General features: G+C 35.0%; 1 protein-coding gene across 11 annotated transcripts in view; it reads right to left on the bottom strand.

The window, feature by feature from the left end:
* Positions 1-392: 392 nt before the first annotated feature.
* LOC114475917 (connector enhancer of kinase suppressor of ras 2-like) overlaps positions 393-17,963 on the bottom strand; it is a 40,519-nt gene continuing 22,948 nt past the window's right edge. For 7 of the 11 annotated variants that reach the window (XM_028467109.1, XM_028467111.1, XM_028467116.1 and 4 more), the window contains 12 exons: positions 15,578-15,786; positions 15,387-15,479; positions 13,020-13,198; positions 12,903-12,948; positions 12,080-12,258; positions 11,935-12,008; positions 11,056-11,127; positions 9,913-9,980; positions 9,052-9,152; positions 7,924-8,410; positions 6,364-6,563; positions 393-1,094 (listed from right to left, as the gene is read on the bottom strand). In XM_028467109.1, the coding sequence (XP_028322910.1) occupies positions 1,062-1,094; positions 6,364-6,563; positions 7,924-8,410; positions 9,052-9,152; positions 9,913-9,980; positions 11,056-11,127; positions 11,935-12,008; positions 12,080-12,258; positions 12,903-12,948; positions 13,020-13,198; positions 15,387-15,479; positions 15,578-15,786 (1,741 nt within the window). In that variant the 3' untranslated portion in view covers positions 393-1,061. The remainder of the gene's footprint in view (positions 1,095-6,363; positions 6,564-7,923; positions 8,411-9,051; positions 9,153-9,912; positions 9,981-11,055; positions 11,128-11,934; positions 12,009-12,079; positions 12,259-12,902; positions 12,949-13,019; positions 13,199-15,386; positions 15,480-15,577; positions 15,787-17,963) is intronic. The other 4 variants (XM_028467110.1, XM_028467113.1, XM_028467115.1 and 1 more) reach the window with 1 other exon arrangement.

The raw sequence follows: 17,963 nt of genomic DNA, 5'->3' as shown, positions 1-17,963 counted from the left end.
TTATTTCTGTTAAAACGTGTTTTATAAATATATTAGCTTTGATTTAATGATGCACGAGAACAGAGATGGAACTTTTATCACATTGTGTCTAATCCAAGGGTCATGTGATCAACATTAACGTCAGAATTAGGAATAAAAATCTGTTGTTTTGTACATTTTACTGTCATTTCTGTTTTTGTTTTTTGTATTTTTGGAGTAATTACTTGTATTTATGTCATCATTTTGTATGTTTATACAATAATAAAAAGAAAGTAAGCACGAAAGAAAGAAAGAATAAAATAATAAAGTAAGAATCAAAGAAATAATAAAATAATAAAATAATAAGATAATAAAGAAAGAAAGAAAGAAAGAAAGAAAGTTAGACAGTCTTACACAGCATTCCAAGTGTCCATGTGGTTGTTTATTGAATAGAAAAGTAACTACAGTAGTTACAGTAACTACAGTAACTATAGTAACTATAGTGATGCAGGGAGTGAGTAACAGAGCATGCTGGTACATTAAACACTTGATAAATAGAATTATATCATCATCTGTTTCAGGGGGAACATTTATAAAAGCTGACACAGCAGAACAAATAGAAAAGTGTCATAGCAACACCATGTTAGCATGCTTACAAAAATAAAGCTTTCACTATCTTATCGTCCGTTTGTCATTTACAAGTGTCCGTTCAGATGTGGAAAAGTACGAGGAGGTACATTCACGTTCACTGAGGCACAGGCACAGCACTGGCTTTACAACAACGTTAGCTAGTCCACACACACACGCACACGCACACACACACTGAGCCAACACCATGTCAAACATGCAGAAGAAGAGAAAGGTGATAGTGTAAACTAGGACTGGTTTCTACACCCTGTGAACCTCTGAGGTGGAGCAGTAGCAGTGATTGGGACCAGCAGCGTGGGGAACAGGGCGGGGCTATACCATCATAGTGCTGTGGGAACCGATGTGAGAACGATGTGGGAATGATGTGGGAATGATATGGGAATGATGTGAGAACAATGTGGGAACGATGTGGAAACAATGTGAGACAATGTGGGAAAGATATGGGAACGTTGGGCCTAGCCCAGAAAGCCCAGGGAACGCTTCGTGTCCTGCAGAGAAACATCAAGCTTTAGTTCATTTTCTCTTCTTTTTTAAATTATTTTGTTAAGGTTTCATTTATTCAGAAAATTGACTTTGATCTCCTTTGATGTTTCAACTGTCAACAGTCAGTCTTCCTCATTCCATTTTCTAGTAGGGATATATCCTAAATCGGCTAAAAATCAATGTAAATAATAGTGTATCAGAATGGATACGTAACAGTATGTGCTCCAATACTCTGATTAAACAATAGGGGGCACTGAGAATGTTTTAGTGACGCTTGTTTTGGCTGAAGAAGAGCTTTAATCAGACCAATAAAAAAAGAGCCGACCCATACAGAACACGACCTGAATGAAGCAGATGTCTCATTAAAGTGTACCTGAAGTAAAAATGTACATAACAAAAATGTGTTTAACGTATTACCAATAAAATATGTGTAGCTTTTTATATAAAACACATTCAAGGACTTTATAGGAAGTCCTTGAATGCAGCTTGTAAACATAATTGTTCAGAGCACTACTACGTTTCTGCTTACATGGGCGGGTGTCATGGCACTAACCACACCCCCACCACATTGTTCCCTCTTACTTCCTTGTGGCTAAATGTTGAGCTGTTACCTTTTCTTTACGGCGCACCCTCCCGTTCATGAACACATATCGTTTCACGCAGCTTTTATCACAGTTTCTAACTATATTTGTGCACTTCCAACACCTAACTACTCAGCCATGGCTCGTTTCTGCTGCTAACAACAGCTCTGTCCGTTAGCATGATGCTGAGTGGGTGCAGAGAGGCTCACAGGAAGCAGGAAGTTGGTGAGAAGCGTGATATTTAATAATCTCCTAAAAGACAACCTGGATGCTGCACTTTATCACTAAAGGAGTGACACACAGCTGCTACAATGTTACGCTTCTACCTCCCACAATGCACCAGTTACTTAAAGTGACAGGCCGGGCTGATCAATAAACGTGTCATATGCTGTCCAAAATGGCGGCTCTCCATAGTTTATGCCAGAAGGTAAAAAATCTTTCTAAAAAGTCCTTTTAATGTGTTTTTTTTATAAAATGGTGCAAAAAATGTGTTTATTGGTAAAACATCAAACATTTTTTGTTATATAGTTTTTCACTATAGGTACACTTTAATCCTGAACCCGTTTCAGCTGGACAGTATTCATATCTGTACGAGCGCATGTAGAGGAGAGTCAGCATTTGTCGACGAGCCGGGACGCACAAACGCTGACTCATCTCTACATGCGCTCGTACAGAAACTGGTCCATGCTTTTATCTCCAGCAGACTGGACTATTGTAATGGTCTTCATCAAACATCTACAGCTGGTTCAGAACGCTGCAGCTCAGGTCTGAACCAGAACAAAGAGATCAGAACACGTTAGTCCAGTTTTAAAGTCTTTACACTGGCTCCCAGTCAGCCTCAGAGGAGACTGTAAAGTTCTGCTGCTGGTTATAAATGTGTGAATGGGTTTGGTCCAGAATACATCAGTGAGATGTTAGTCAGGTATGAACCCAGCAGGTCTCTGAGATCTATGGACACAGGTCAGATAGTGGAGCCCAGAGCTCACAGTAACCATGGTGATGCTGCTTTTAGTTGTTATGCTGCAAAGAAGTGGAACAAACTGCAGCAGAGCTGAAGTCAGCATCTAATGTGAACATTTTTAAATCAAAGTTAAAGGAACTATTTTCTCTACTGTATATGATTGATGGTCATGTTGATGATGTCATGTGTTTGTTGATGATTTTACTGTTGATTTTAAATGTTTTTATTGATTTTAAACAATTGAATGTTTTATCATGTAAAGCACATTGAGTTGCCTTGTGTATGAAATGCGCTGTATAAATAAATTTGCCTTGCCTAAAGTATTGAATGGGTTGAACTCAACCTGTTCAATACTCCATATGGAAAACTACAGATTCTCTGTGGTGCCGTGTATGGAAGTTAAGCTCTGACCACTCGGTTCAAAGGTAAACAATGATTTTTGTTTTTTTCAAAAAGACGCCGAATTGTACATAATACTTTCATTTACTTACTCACTCATGTAGTTTGGAGCTTTACATTTTGTTTTGCGCAGTTTTGTTGTTTTTCTGATTGGTGCTACAATGTCTATGGAGTTTGGTTATCAGCGTCTCAAACATTTCACGGGAACACACACACACGGTATTTATTTATGATAAAAATATACTAAATAGTAAAATAAACTAAAATAAAACAAAAAACTAAACAATATTTATACAAAAAGTAGACAAAATGACTCCAGAATCACACTATAATGGCAACCAAAAACATTTATACAAAAAATGCACAAAAAGACAACTGAAAGATAAATAAAAATACACAAAATGACTCCAAAAACATACATTACAGAAAAATACAACAAAAATATGAAAATGGCTCATAATACACAAAACTAAATATTTACACAAAAAAATACACAAAATGACTCCAGAATCACATTACAATGGCAACAAAAACTATAATTATGCAAAAAAAAAATGCACAAAACACAACAGAAAGATACACAAATACACATAATGACTCAAAAAAACATACATTACAAAAAAATACATAAAAGTGAGAACAAAAAAAACAACAAACACATTTATCATGTTCATGTCCCATAGAATTAAACCAGGAAAATTGCACCCACATTTTGTACTGGCAAATAAACCGATTTATAACACTATAGAGTATGTACACCTCTTTGTATATCCAACCTTCAAACATATTCTCATTTGGTCATAATTGATAACTGTACTTATGCTCCCACATAAATGCATACTTCCGACAGACACTGTACTAGTTTAAATAAAGAGAATAAGAATCTGTATTGTATCTGTTTTATTCCCCAAAATATGATCTATGTGTTCAAATTAAAAGAAGTTAAAGTGCATCATTACATCCCAATCATTGATTAAAGGTTCTTTTTTTTAAAAAAATAATCAGTATTTGAATTGAATTGTTGGTTGAGTGGATCCTTACACCCCCACTTTGACGTCCACACCTCTTCTCCAGACAAAGAACTGATGGAGGGAGGGGGGGGTGTATTAGTCTGGATCCAGTAAAAAGTGACCAAGACTTTATGTGGACATGGAAACTCATCAGTTAAAACTCATCAGTTAAAACTCATCAGAATACACAGAAATACACGGAAATCTCCATTAAACCTAACCTGAGTCTAGTAACCAGCCTACCTGCCTGTTCTGATTGGCTGAGTGGTCTAAAGGACACCCCTATCAGCCAATAGGGTGTGGCCTATGTGACGGTGTGGCCTTTACATGGATTTTTCTTGGAAAATTCCTAAATGATTAAAATGTGGCCAATACAGCGGTGCGTTCAATAGCGCAAAAAAACCCAATTAATTTTCCTGAAAAAAGTTTCCTGAATAAATGAAACCTTAACATATTAGTGCATTAGTGAGTCATCAGTAGGGATGTAACGATTAATCGTAAGGCAGTTAAGAATCGATTCATAGGTATCACAGTTCACATCGATTCTCTGAAAATTTAATCGCAGTACTTTTTTTTAAAACAGTAGCTATATATTTATCCTTCTCTTGTCTAAATGCTGAGGCGGCGGGCGGAATCTGCTACTACTTTCTTTCTGGCCGCCTTCTACTCTTAAACATGTTCATAAATGATTCCTTACCCCTTTTATTACTGAAAGAATATCTGTAATATTACGTGAATATCTGTAAAAGTCATGTTTTTCTATTAGCTCTGTCTGCTAGCATAGCATCTCTTCTTCACTGCTAGATTAGCTGCATGCCAACTGACCACTGGGTTACCAGCGCCATCTGCTGGTTCAAACAAATATCTGATGTAAATACAGTGCAGTCCAATTGTTAAGGCACAAAATACATTTTCAGTTGCACTTTTAAAAAGAAAAAGAACTATTATGCAGTTTTGCATTGTTTACTATAGAACCAGAATTTAAATTAATAGGCTTCTTCTTCATTTGTAATATTCCTTTATTTATTTCATTCAAAATGTATTTTTAGTTAAATTGCATTGTTTTGAATAGTTTATCAAGGGATTCTTTTGACAATGAAAAATAAAAATAAAAGTATTTTCTAGTTTTTTCCCAAAAAAAATAAAGGAATATTTTTCAATCAGCATTTGTCTACAGTCCCATTTTGTAAAATAAATCATGAGAGAATCGTATCGTGAACCCAGTATCGTGAATCGAATCGTATCGGGAGTTGAGTGAATCGTTACATCCCTAATCATCAGTGAAAAACACTTTTACAATTTTGAAAACAAATTTACATACAATAATTACATACAAAGAGCAAAACAATTTTACAAAATGTCACATTGTACGTGTAAAAGTGTTTTCCATATTTGTTCATTTGTTTTGACCTTTTGTTAAAGGGTCAGATTTACACATTTGTACCAACAATGTAAAACCCTGCAAAGTGCTGCGTATCTGTAACTGAACTAAAATACATGTTTTTTTTCTTCTTGTCTTCTTAGCTATTTTTTTTTTTTTTTTTTTACTTTTTAAGGCCATTTTTCTTTGTAATTTTTATTTGTGGGGGAATGAAAAAAAGAGGAAAAAATACACAAAAAACCAACATCAATAATGAAAACTAACAGAAAAATATATCAAATGAGAACAAACATACTTAAAATGGCTAACCCCCTCCCCCACAAATTTTTTTTTTATTTTTGTAATTTTGGGTGTTTTTTGTTGGTGTCTTGTGTAAAATTATGTGTATTTTAGGCATTGTTTGTCATTTGTATGTATTTTTCTGGTCATTATACTGTAGGATATTTTCCTTTTATTTTGTGTATTATGTATTCATTTAACATAATTTTCCATCATTATGTGTATTTTTGTTGTTTTTTTAGTGCATTTTTCTGTCATTTGTGGTTTTTTTTTTTAATGTTTTTTTGTGATCATTTTGTAACTTCTCCCATGCTTTTGTATATTTTTAGTTGTCTTTTGTAACTTTTGTTTCATTTTGTGTATCTCTGTTGTCATTTATTATTATTTGTGTTGTTTTTGTTGTCATTTAATAATGTTTTCAGTTATTTCTGTGTATTTCTATACATCTTGTGTCTTTTATGTGTTTTTGAGTCATAATGTGTATTATCAATGACTGCAACACTTTTAGAAAAGGTCAAAACAAATGAACAAATACTTTAACAATGTGCCACAGTAAATCTGTTTCAACATTTGTAAAATTGTTGTGGTATTTGTAAATGTATTTTGCACTTCTCAGCCACCGTACATCAGTGCACGCACACACACACACACACACGTGGGTACCTTCAGGGAGCTGTGCAGCACCCTCAGACGGTGCAGTTTGTCACTCAGCAGGGGGTCGTTCCCTCTACGAACAAACGAGCGTTTGTACTCCAGACGACTGGCTGACCTGTGCTCAGCTGATCTGGACAGGTTGGTCTGCTCCAGAGCTCGGTACAGGTCCACCAGAGAGTCCGCCTGCATCCTGCTGTCCCTCCGACGGCCTGTCACACACACACACACACACACATCAGGATCCACATTGTACACAGAGGAGCTGACTGACCTGAGGGAACACTTCAAAAACATTTTTTATCTCATATTATCAAAAATCCTGCATTTCCTCCACAAAATTCCTCTAAATCAGGGGATCTCAACATTGGGGTCAGTACCCCATTTGGGGTCGTGAGACACAGGGAGGGGGTTGCTAGATGCCTTCAAGAAACTAAGAACATTTTTTCAACACTTTGAGCCCATTTTTTGCTTATTTTTAACCTTTTTCTGCAACTACACTAAACTCACCATATTTGTATTTGGCTACTGAAAATCGGCGATTGATGTCATCAATGATGTGATTTCAACATGGTGGCGCACAGGGTAAAGTGGTCCCAGATTTAAAAATTAATAAAACAAATATGGTGCAAAATAATGTGTTTTGTTAGACATAGATCTATTAATAATGACATTTAGAAAGTTTTAAAAACAGTGGAGAAGCCATTTAATAGTTTTACACTGTTTGTATCTGCTGCTCTCTGTTGGAAACTAAATGATATTACACACACTCCACACACACACACTTATTCTCTCTCTCTCTCTCTCTCTCTATATATATATATATATATATATATATATATATATATCTATCTGACGTATAAATGATAAATGAGGACATAGAGCAGCTCCCTGAGGGAGGATTCTTTATCATGTTCACAATTCAACATCACAAGGAATGAAAGAATTTTCTCTTGCTTCATCATCAGGATGTGCACATACACACACACACGCACGCACGCACACACGCACACGCGCTCACGCGCACACACACACACACACACACACACACACACACACACACACACACACACACACACACTAAAACCACTCCCCTAAAGGCTCTGAGTCCATTAATGTGAGAAGAAGCAGTTTTTAACCTCAGAATGAGATAAAATAAAATAAAATCAATATAACAAACTCTACATGTAGATCTGAGGAACCAAAAACATCTCAGTCCAGGATAAACATGTGACTGTATCTGATCTGAGGGTCACATGACCTGTATCTGTTTTTATGTTTTTTTGTCTGACCTGTATCTGTTTTTCATGTTTTTTGTCTGACCTGTATCTGTTTTTCATGTTTTTTGTCTGACCTGTATCTGTTTTTCATGTTTTTTGTCTGACCTGTATCTGTTTTTCATGTTTTTTGTCTGACCTGTATCTGTTTTTTATGTTTTTTTGTCTGACCTGTGTCTGTTTTTATGTTTTTTTGTCTGACCTGTATCTGTTTTTATGTTTTTTTGTCTGACCTGTGTCTGTTTTTTATGTTTTTTGTCTGACCTGTGTCTGTTTTTTATGTTTTTTGTCTGACCTGTGTCTCTGACCCTCTCCAGCTCGTAATGCTGCGGCTCTCTTTGATCTGCTGCTGCTGCCGTGGCGGCCAGGATGGCGTGAAGCCCGCTGTCCCGCGGTAAGGTGAAGCTGCGTGGTTTCCCTCCAGCGTCGGAGTCAATGCTGGTCCTGAGGGGCAGGGGCAGCGCTCTGTACTGCTCCTGCAGCAGGCTGCGCTGAGCGGGCAGCGTGGACTGTCTACGGTACTCCATGGCCAGGCGCTCACGCTCCTCAGAGAGCAGAGACTCCTCCGGGGGAAACGCCTGTAGGTAGTGCATCCTGGAGCCCCCCTCCAGCTGCTCGTGCCACGAGTTCCTGTGGCTGCTGGTCTTCTGCCCCGAAGCCAGGCCGTTGTTGCTGCTGCTGCTTTCCAGAGGGTCCGAGTGGAAGTCCTCGTGGGACGAACGGGACTGGAAGGTGTCGGACGAGGAAAAATGACCACGTTTGGGCTCCAGGTAGGGACTCACCTACAGAGAGTAACAAAATAAATATCATTTAATGGATTTAAATGAAGAAACATCCTCATGTGGCTAAAATGTACTTAAATCTATTATTTCTATCATTTAAGGATGAATAAAGGCAACATGCAACAAATTTAACTTTGAGCACCGACCAAAGTAACTGCACAAAATAACTCAAAATGCACAAAAAACGACAGAAAAAACACTCAAATGACTCCAAAAACACACATAATGACATAAAAATATGCAATATAACAACAAAAATGAGCAAAATAACTCCAAAAATGCATAAAACATCAGAAAAAACATTCAAATGACTCCAGAAACACACAAATTGGCAAAAAAAAACCTGTAGACAAAAAATAGCTGTAGAAATACACAAAATGACTGAAAAATACACAAAATGACAACAAAAATTTGCACAATAACTCCAAAAACACACATGATGCTAGAAAAAAAACACTCAAATAGCTCCAGAAATGCACAAAATGACAAAAAATTCATAAAATCACATAAAAATAAACAAAATGAAAAAGCTAAAGAAAACATTAAAAATCACATTTTTGTGGCCCCACTGTGATTAAATCTCTGCACAAACAACAGAGCTGAGTATTTAAAGCAGAGCTGGAACCATAAACATGACTCACTGAGGCTGCTCTAGGATACGTGTCATACGGCGGAGGAGGACTGTCCTGTTTGGGCATCGCTGGCATCTCCATGTCCTCATGGTCGCTCTCACTCCAGTAATCTGATTACAAACACAAACAGGGTCAAACTAACTTCCTGTGAAACTAAAAGGTGGGATGAGATCTAATAATAATGTTTGTGGTTCCACATTTAAATGATATGTACAGTATGTAAAGGACTCACAACAGAAAAACACACAAAAATGAACAAAACAACTCCAAAAACACACTAAACGATATAAAAATGGCTCCAGAAAAACAGAGAAAAAATACATTTAAATTTAATAATTTGATAATAATAATAATAATGGATTGATTTATATATAGATATAGTATTTTAAATGTATTTATTAGTATTATATATACCAGTAATATTGTTATTATGATATTATTATAATAAATCACTTTAAAAAAATAGGATGAATTTGTTTTATTTTTTTTCCCAAATAAAATACTGTATTGATCGTGTGAACCCAACGTCTCGTAGCTTCTCATGAACCTTCCAGAAATACACTTTCTGTAAGTTTTCAGTAAAAGAAGCCCCGTCCTCACACGCACACGCACACGCACACGCCCACCTCCAGCAGCTTTTTCTGTGCTTCTCTTTAAATAGCACCGGTCGCTTATATAACTTCCTGTCCGATTAAATGATGGCACAGAAAATAAATGTGAAGGTAATAAAAAACACATCTTTTCAGGGAAAAGAGGTGGAAAAAAACTGTGATATTATGTCTTTATTCCGTTATTAGATGTGTGAATATTAGATGATATTATTAATGTATGACGTGTGTGACAGAGCTGATCTGTAACTAAATCACTGACCTTGGTCCTGATGTATTTTCTCCTGCTCTGAGAAACCCGACACAGCCATGCTGAGACGACTGAGCCACCTGCAGAGAAAACATTCATGTCAGCATTAGAACTAATGAGCAACCTCAGCATTAACACAGGAAACCACAAAGTGTTTATCTTTCTGTGTTTTTAGACTCATTTCTGTTGTTTTCTTTCTCATATTGTGTGATGTTAGTCATCTAGTGCAACCTTTGGTTAGTTTAGTGTATTTTTGTGTATTTATGTTGTTCTTTTGTGTATTTTTGTGTATTTATGTTGTTCTTTTGTTTATTTATGTTGTTCTTTTGTGTATTTATGTTGTTCTTTTGTGTATTTTTGTGTATTCATGTTGTTCTTTTGTGTATTTATGTTGTTCTTTTGTGTATTTTTGTGTATTTATGTTGTTCTTTTGTTTATTTATGTTGTTCTTTTGTGTATTTATGTTGTTCTTTTGTGTATTTTTGTGTATTTATGTTGTTCTTTTGTGTATTTATGTTGTTCTTTTGTGTATTTTTGTGTATTTATGTTGTTCTTTTGTGTATTTATGTTGTTCTTTTGTGTATTTTTGTGTATTTATGTTGTTCTTTTGTGTATTTTTGTGTATTTATGTTGTTCTTTTGTGTATTTATGTTGTTCTTTTGTGTATTTTTGTGTATTTATGTTGTTATTTTGTGTATTTATGTTGTTCTTTTGTGTATTTTTGTGTATTCATGTTGTTCTTTTGTGTACTTATGTTGTTCGTTTGTGTATTTTTGTGTATTTATGTTGTTCTTTTGTGTATTTTTGTGTATTTATGTTGTTCTTTTGTGTATTTAATTTAATTTGTATGTTTTTAAAGTCAATTTGTGGATTTTTTTGTTGTGATTCTGTGTATATACAGTATGTTGATAGGTTTTTAGTCATCTGGTAACTTTTTTGGTTATTTTTGTGTATTTCTGTTGTCATTTTTTGAATTTTTGTTGTAATTTTATATGTTTTTTTGCATCCTTTACCAGACCAGAATAAAAGTCATGACTCAAGATCAAGTCTAATAAAAAAAAAGTGTGTGTGTGTGTGTGTGTGTGTGTGTGTGTGTGTGTGTGTGTGTGTGTGTGTGTGCGTGTGTGTGTGTGTGTGTGTGTGACGTTAACTCACCGTGACATGTCGTCAACATTTTCTGCAGCAAAGTAGAAGGTTTTTATTTTTGGATGGCACGCCTTAAAAGCACTGGAAAGATTTATTCACAAGACAAAAACATTAGTATATGACACAGTTCTGTTCAACAACACTCAGAAAACTCATGTCATTTGGAAATTAAAAATTGCCAAATTACATTGTTATCGTAGGAGTTCTTGTTATTATTTTTCTTGTGCAACTCCTTTATCCTGTAACTCCTCCTACTCTATTAATACAGCACTAATGACACGTACAGTATGTCATCTCATAGAGACAATGTCAAGGATGTACAGTCGACCTTTTTTGGAGCAAAAATGTCAAGGTCAAGGTCGCGTCAAGTGTCAAAAACCAAAATTTTTCATATCTCTACCAATATTTATCGTACAAGTTTGATGCTTATATTTATGAACAGCTCATCACAAGTGGAGTATTTTATTTATGTAGACTGAATCTGTACGAACAACCAGTAAAAAGATCAGTAGGGGTCAAAGTTCATGACATTAAAAAAAAAACAAAAAAATGTGGCCATTGAACAACATTTTCTTTCAATGTGTGACCTTGACCTTCATCCAAGGTCATATTTAAGGTCAAGAACTCCTCAAAAAAGTGAACAAAGTGAAAAGTTAAATTAATTGTTCCAATATTGACACTATTGTCTGTTTTTGTTCACTCTAATTTACAACTTTTAACCAGTTTCTGTGGCTTTTAAAATCACATTTCATCACCTTTTCCACCATTTTTGGTCACTTTGAACCCATTTTATTAAATATTTAAGATGACTATATACTGTGAACCAAACAATCCTAAACTTCCTGGATATTATTCAGATAAATAAATCAATAAAAAATGTGAACTCACAACTTCCTCCGACATTCATTGGCTCGATCGATGTTGAACTCAGGGAGACTGACGAAGCCCTCGGCCTTTTCATCCTGAACATAAAACATTCACAGTGATGTGTTCAAACATGGACGGTGTTATTTATTATTAGGTTGGTTCCCACCTCCTCGTTCATGTACCAGTACAGACACGTGTCTTTGAGGATGAACCAGTATTTCTTCCACTTCTGTGAAAAGTATGTCTTGGCGTCTTTCTTCTTCCAGAGCCATCCCTGACAGTCGCCCTGACCCAGGTCCCTGCACGAGATCCTCCGCTTGCTTATAGAAGATAACGGACTCCCAACTGCACAGGGAAGCAGCCAATCACAGCTCTAGTATCTGTCCTTTTGTGTATTTGTTGTTTTGTTGGTTTTTAGAGTCATTTTGTGTATGTTTGTTGTTGTTCTCTGTATTATTTCTGAAATTGTCTATTTTTATTGTTGTTTTGTGTTTTTTCCGAGTCACATTTTGTGTATTTTTGTATATTTTTTTCTCATTTTGGGTGCGTTTGTTGTTGTTTTAGGTGTTTTTTTTTTCACATCATTTTGTGTATGTTTGTTGTTGTGAAAATTGTTTGTATTTGTGTTGTTTTGTGTAATTTTTGAGTAGTTTTGTGGATGTTTGTTATGTCGTGTGTTTTTGTTGCTGTTTTGTGTAATATATTTTCATTTTGTGTATTGTTGTTGTAATTTTGCTCATATCTTGTTGCTTTGTATATTTTTCTTTGATATTTTTGTAGTCATCTTTTTTGATTATTTTAATTGTCTTTTGTTAATTGATATTGTGTGTATTTTTGTGCTCATTGTGTACGTTTGTTATAGAGTCTTTCTGTGTATTTAAGTCATTTTGTGTATTTTATGGGTAATTGCGTATGTTATTCTTGTATATTTGAGTGATTTTGTGTTTTTATAAGTGGTTTTCTGCTGTAGAACATGGATCTGATCCTACCTTTGCTCTTCTTTGACCTGGACCTCATGGAGGATCGTTCAAACACCTACAACACATGAGAACAGATCTAAAGAACATGCTGCAGAACACTCTAAGATGATTTAAAGGGACACTAACGTGATAAAGTGAAGCCGTGTCAGAGCTGGACCCAGACAGGGACAGGGCAGGAACCAGGGTGTAGTGGGTGGGGCTCCCTCCTCGATCCGTCCTCCTACGGTTCTGACTCAGACTACGACTCAGCAGGAAGTCCTCCCCGGGGCTTTTGTCCTCACTCGCAAAACGCAGCAGGGAATTCTCTACATGGGACAGAAAAAAACCTCCATACTGAACACATGTTGATGTGATCGATTATCTACTCATCAATATTCATCACTGCAGACGCTGCACGACTTTATGTAAAATCACAATTATGATATAAAGGTTTACAGAAGAACACATTACAAAACAACATCTAACACTAGCCAAGAAGAAAGGCTAAAAGTTAAGTTTAGGACAAAAACGTAAATGAAATTCAAGATTCCAGAGATTCACAAAAAATAATATACATAACAAAAAAACACAAAATGACTCAAAAAAACACTTAAATCAACAATGAAAATACACAAACAGAGAAATAATACACAAAACGACAATAAAAAAACACAACATGTCTCCAAAAACAATCAAAAGACGAACAAAATTAGCAAAATTCCTTCAAAAACACACAAAATAACTAGAAATATAAAATCAAAATATACATAACAATAATAATACACAAAATGAGAACAGAAATACACAAAACAACTGCAACACAAATGTGCAGTTCCTCTATTGTGTCCTGTGTTAACGCTGTGATTGATTATTAGTCTAATAATGATGACATGAATGTTGATCATGTGACCCTCAGATTAAAGATAATCACATGTTTGTGGCCCCTCCCTGGGGTTCAGGGTGTGAGTGGTTGTATTTACTCTGGGTTTGTTGCACAGGTGGTTGTGTATCACATCCCTGTGCACACACACTGAACACACACACACTGAACACACACCCAAATGCTTACACCATCTGTGTGTAGAACACACTGTGTTTAATTGGCAGCAGCACAAACACAAACACAGACTGAGATGCAGCAGAACTTTAAACAATGTTTTTATCTCCTCAACCTAAATATAGAACTAGAGTTTATTGGACGTCTGCAAACCAAAGAAATGTTATTTATACACTCAATAGACCAGAAACCATGGTAACTGTGATCACCACAAACATGTGACTGAATCTGATCTGAGGGTCACATGATCAACATTCATGTCAGCATTGGAATAATAACGACCAATCAGTCATTTTTTTGTTGTTGTTTTGAGATGACTGTTGTTGTAATTTACACTGTATAAATAAAGTTGAAATTAATTGAATTATATTTTTGGTGTATTTTTGCATCGTGTTTGTCTTTGGATTATTTTAGTTGTCTTTTGTGTATTTTCACACAATTAAGTCACTTTGTATTTTTTTGTTGTTTTTGGAGTAATTTTACATGTTTCATTGTTTATTGTTTTTTTATTTTTATTTTGTGTATGTTTGTTGTTGTTTTGTATATATTTTTTGTGTGTGTTTTTGTTGCAATTTTGTCATGTTGTGTATTTCTGTCTACATTGTGTGTTTAGCTGTTGTTTCACATTATTTTTCTCAGTCATCTTGTGTTTTTGAGTGATTGTGATTATTTTAGTTGTCTGTCATGTATTTTTATGACTTTGTAGAATCATTTTGTGCTATTGTTTCCATTTTGTATATTTTATTCCATTATTTCTTTACATTCTTTTTTTGTTTTGTTTTTTTCATTTTTCTGCCCTTTGTGTCCATATTTTTGGGCTCATCTCAGATGTTTTTGTAGTAATATTTGATTATTTTACTTGTGTTGTGTATTTTTCTGTAACTTCACTTACTTTTATGGAGACATTTTGTGCATTTTTGTTGTTTTATGTAATATTTCTGTGCTTTTGTCCATTATTTTGGGGTGTTTTAAAGTGTTTTTTGGGTCATATTGAGTGTTTTTGTAGTAATCTTTGATTATTTTAGTTGTTTGTATAATTTTTTGTAACTTCACTTACTTTTATGGAGACATTTTGTGCATTTTTGTGGTTTTATGTAATTTTTTTAGCGTTTTTGTCTATGTTTTTGGGGTCATCTTGAGTGTTTTTTTTGGGTAATCTTTAATTATTTTAGTTGTGTTGTGGAATTTTTTGTAACTTCATGAGCTTTTATGGAGACATTTGGTGTATTTTTGGAGATAACGATGAAAAGAAACCGAGACGAATGTGATCGATGGTTAGATGGAGGAGACGGAGGCAGGATGTGACACGCAGCCTTTTCATCAGCTCCGACACGACGGATTATATTTCTACTTTGTGTCTTTGAGACGCGAGAAGACGAGGAACACTGTGAGAAATCCTCCCACTCTGCTCTATTTTCTCCTCTTTCTTTTTTTCCCACCGCCTCCCTCCCACTCACCTCTCCTGCTCTCTCTCTTCAGCTTGGCCAGGTCTTCGTCGTCTCCCACCCAGTTGTATTCTACGGGCATGGAGATGGGCCTGAGCCTGCCTGCTGCCAGGGTGAGGAGGCACGGGGAAACGTCAATAACCCACAGAAGCCCACACTCATCATCATCATCATCATCTTTATGAAACAGCTGCAGATCTGACCGTAGGTGGGCGTGCTGCTGCGGCGAGCTGACGACACGTCGGCGCTGTGCTCGTGCTCGTACTCGTAGCAGTAGAGGATAGAATCCTCCTCCACCAGAGGAAAGCGCTGCTCGCACTCCTGATCCAGGTAGGAGTTTGGTGACTCACACCTCTTAGCCACGTGAGCGTCCGACTCAGCATCCTCATCTGGCAACTTTCCCTTGTCCTCCCTTTGGGAACGAAACAGAAGAAGTTTAGGATTTAAAAATAAAACACATTTACTAAGAACAGCACTGGGATGTCAAAAAGTAGCTGCTTTTACCATGATCATTAAAATATTTATAGTCCTATGACAGATTTTTTATTTTGTCAAACTCTCAAAGTGAACAAAAAAAACACAAAATGACTGTAAAAACATATTAAATGGCAGAAAAATACACAAATGACAACAAAATATAATCAAAACTACTCTAAAAACACACAAGAAGAAGACAAAAATACACAAAAGTAACAGAAAAACATCTTTTTCTAAAAAACAAAAACTAAATGAGAACAAAAATACATAAAATGACTCCGAAAACACACAAAAATACACAAAAGTATCAGGAAAATATTTTTTTTAAAACAAAATGACTCCAAAAACACAATAAATGATAGAAAATACACAAAAGGACAGCAAAAATACACAAAAATTTGTAGATAAAAACAATTTTTATTTAGCAAATTTGAGTTTATTTAATTTTTTTTTCCACCACAGTTTTTTCGGACTTGTTCGCATTCCATCCTTGTGGGTTACCGTAGCGATGTGAGCCCGCCCCCTCTTTGTTTACATGTGTTTACCCTTTGAGTAGCTATATATGTGCCACAGACATGTTTAATGTTATATTCACACTATGCTGAGATGTTAAGGGAAGAGTTTATTATTATTGTATTAATTGTAATGTTATAAAAGATGTAGTTATATGATTTCTTAATCAGAAAATTGAAGCTATTGTGACAATCACAGCAATAAAGTTACACTTTTGATAATAAATCTGATGTCTGCGCTCATTTTTAAATGCATGAAAAAAAAAAATCGAATCGAAACTCAAATTTTTCTTAAAAAAATCAGAGATTTTTTTTGTAGGCAAAATCACCCAAACCTAATAAAAGGACAACAAAAATAAACCAAATCACTGTAAAAACTAAATAAATTAGAGAACATTTGTTAAAGGACAACAGAAATACACAAAAATGACAGAAAATGTGCAAAAGGAAACAAAAACGAGAACAGAAATACACAAAATGAATCCATAAACACACAAAACAACAGAAAATAACAGAACATTTTGCAAAACAACAACAGAAATACACAAAATGACAACAGATTACACAAAACAGCAACAGAAATACACAAAAAAACAATAAAAATGACAACTAAAAACTACACAAATTGACAATAAAATAACAAAACAACAAATACACACAAAATGAGAAATAATGTACAAAACAAGAACAACTAATACAACAAGAATGGATGCAGAAAATTTAAATGAGAGCAGAAATACACAAAATAACTAAAAATGTACAAATACACACACTGACTCCAGAAACACACAGTAACTCTGTAGCTTCCTGTGTTAACGCTGTGATTGGTCATTATTCACAAATGTTGGTCATGTGACCCTCAGATCCATGTTTGTGGCCCTGCTGTGATTTAACTCTGTATCTTGTTACATTATTAAATCATAAATCAAACATAGCTTTAGTTGCTAATGATAATTAGCTCATTACTGCCTAAGTATAACACACACACACACACACACACACACACACACACACACACACACACACACACACTACGCCTGAGGAAAAACCAGATTTAACAGAACAAACATCACTTTTTACATTATCAGATGAGTTTAGCGCTGAGCTAGTTTCATCACTAAATAATTTCTCACATTAGCAGCAGCAGTTTGTTCCTATTTAACGTTCCCATTTATTGGATGGAAAAGGATGATAGAATACATCAATATTCCAATATTTTAAATGGAAAAAACACCAAAAAGCCAAGCTTTTAAACTACATATCAACATGTTTGGTATGTAATTATTATATATCATTGAGAGGATCATTTTCAAACCAATAAATGTTTCTGTGTCCACATGTCGAGAAAAATATTATTATTATTATTATTATTATTAATGCAAAAAGACAAACAATATGTATTTTAAACCTGTTCATTGATTCTCAGACTTTTTCTGTTGCAAAAATAAAATGTATCATTTATTGAAAAAAAAGTGAAAATTGTGAAAAAACACATCTTAGAACCCATGTTTGTAATTTGTAATGTGTGGCTAAAAATAGACAGAAAAAGTGGTAAAAAGGGTTTAAAGTGTCAAAATTGGTTTAAAAGTGGCAAAAAAAA

The sequence above is a fragment of the Gouania willdenowi genome, chromosome 14 (assembly GCF_900634775.1).
Source record: "Gouania willdenowi chromosome 14, fGouWil2.1, whole genome shotgun sequence".
Taxonomy (NCBI): Eukaryota; Metazoa; Chordata; class Actinopteri; order Blenniiformes; family Gobiesocidae; genus Gouania; species Gouania willdenowi.
Note: the sequence above shows the minus strand (reverse complement) of the source record. Positions and strands in the feature narration are given on the sequence as shown.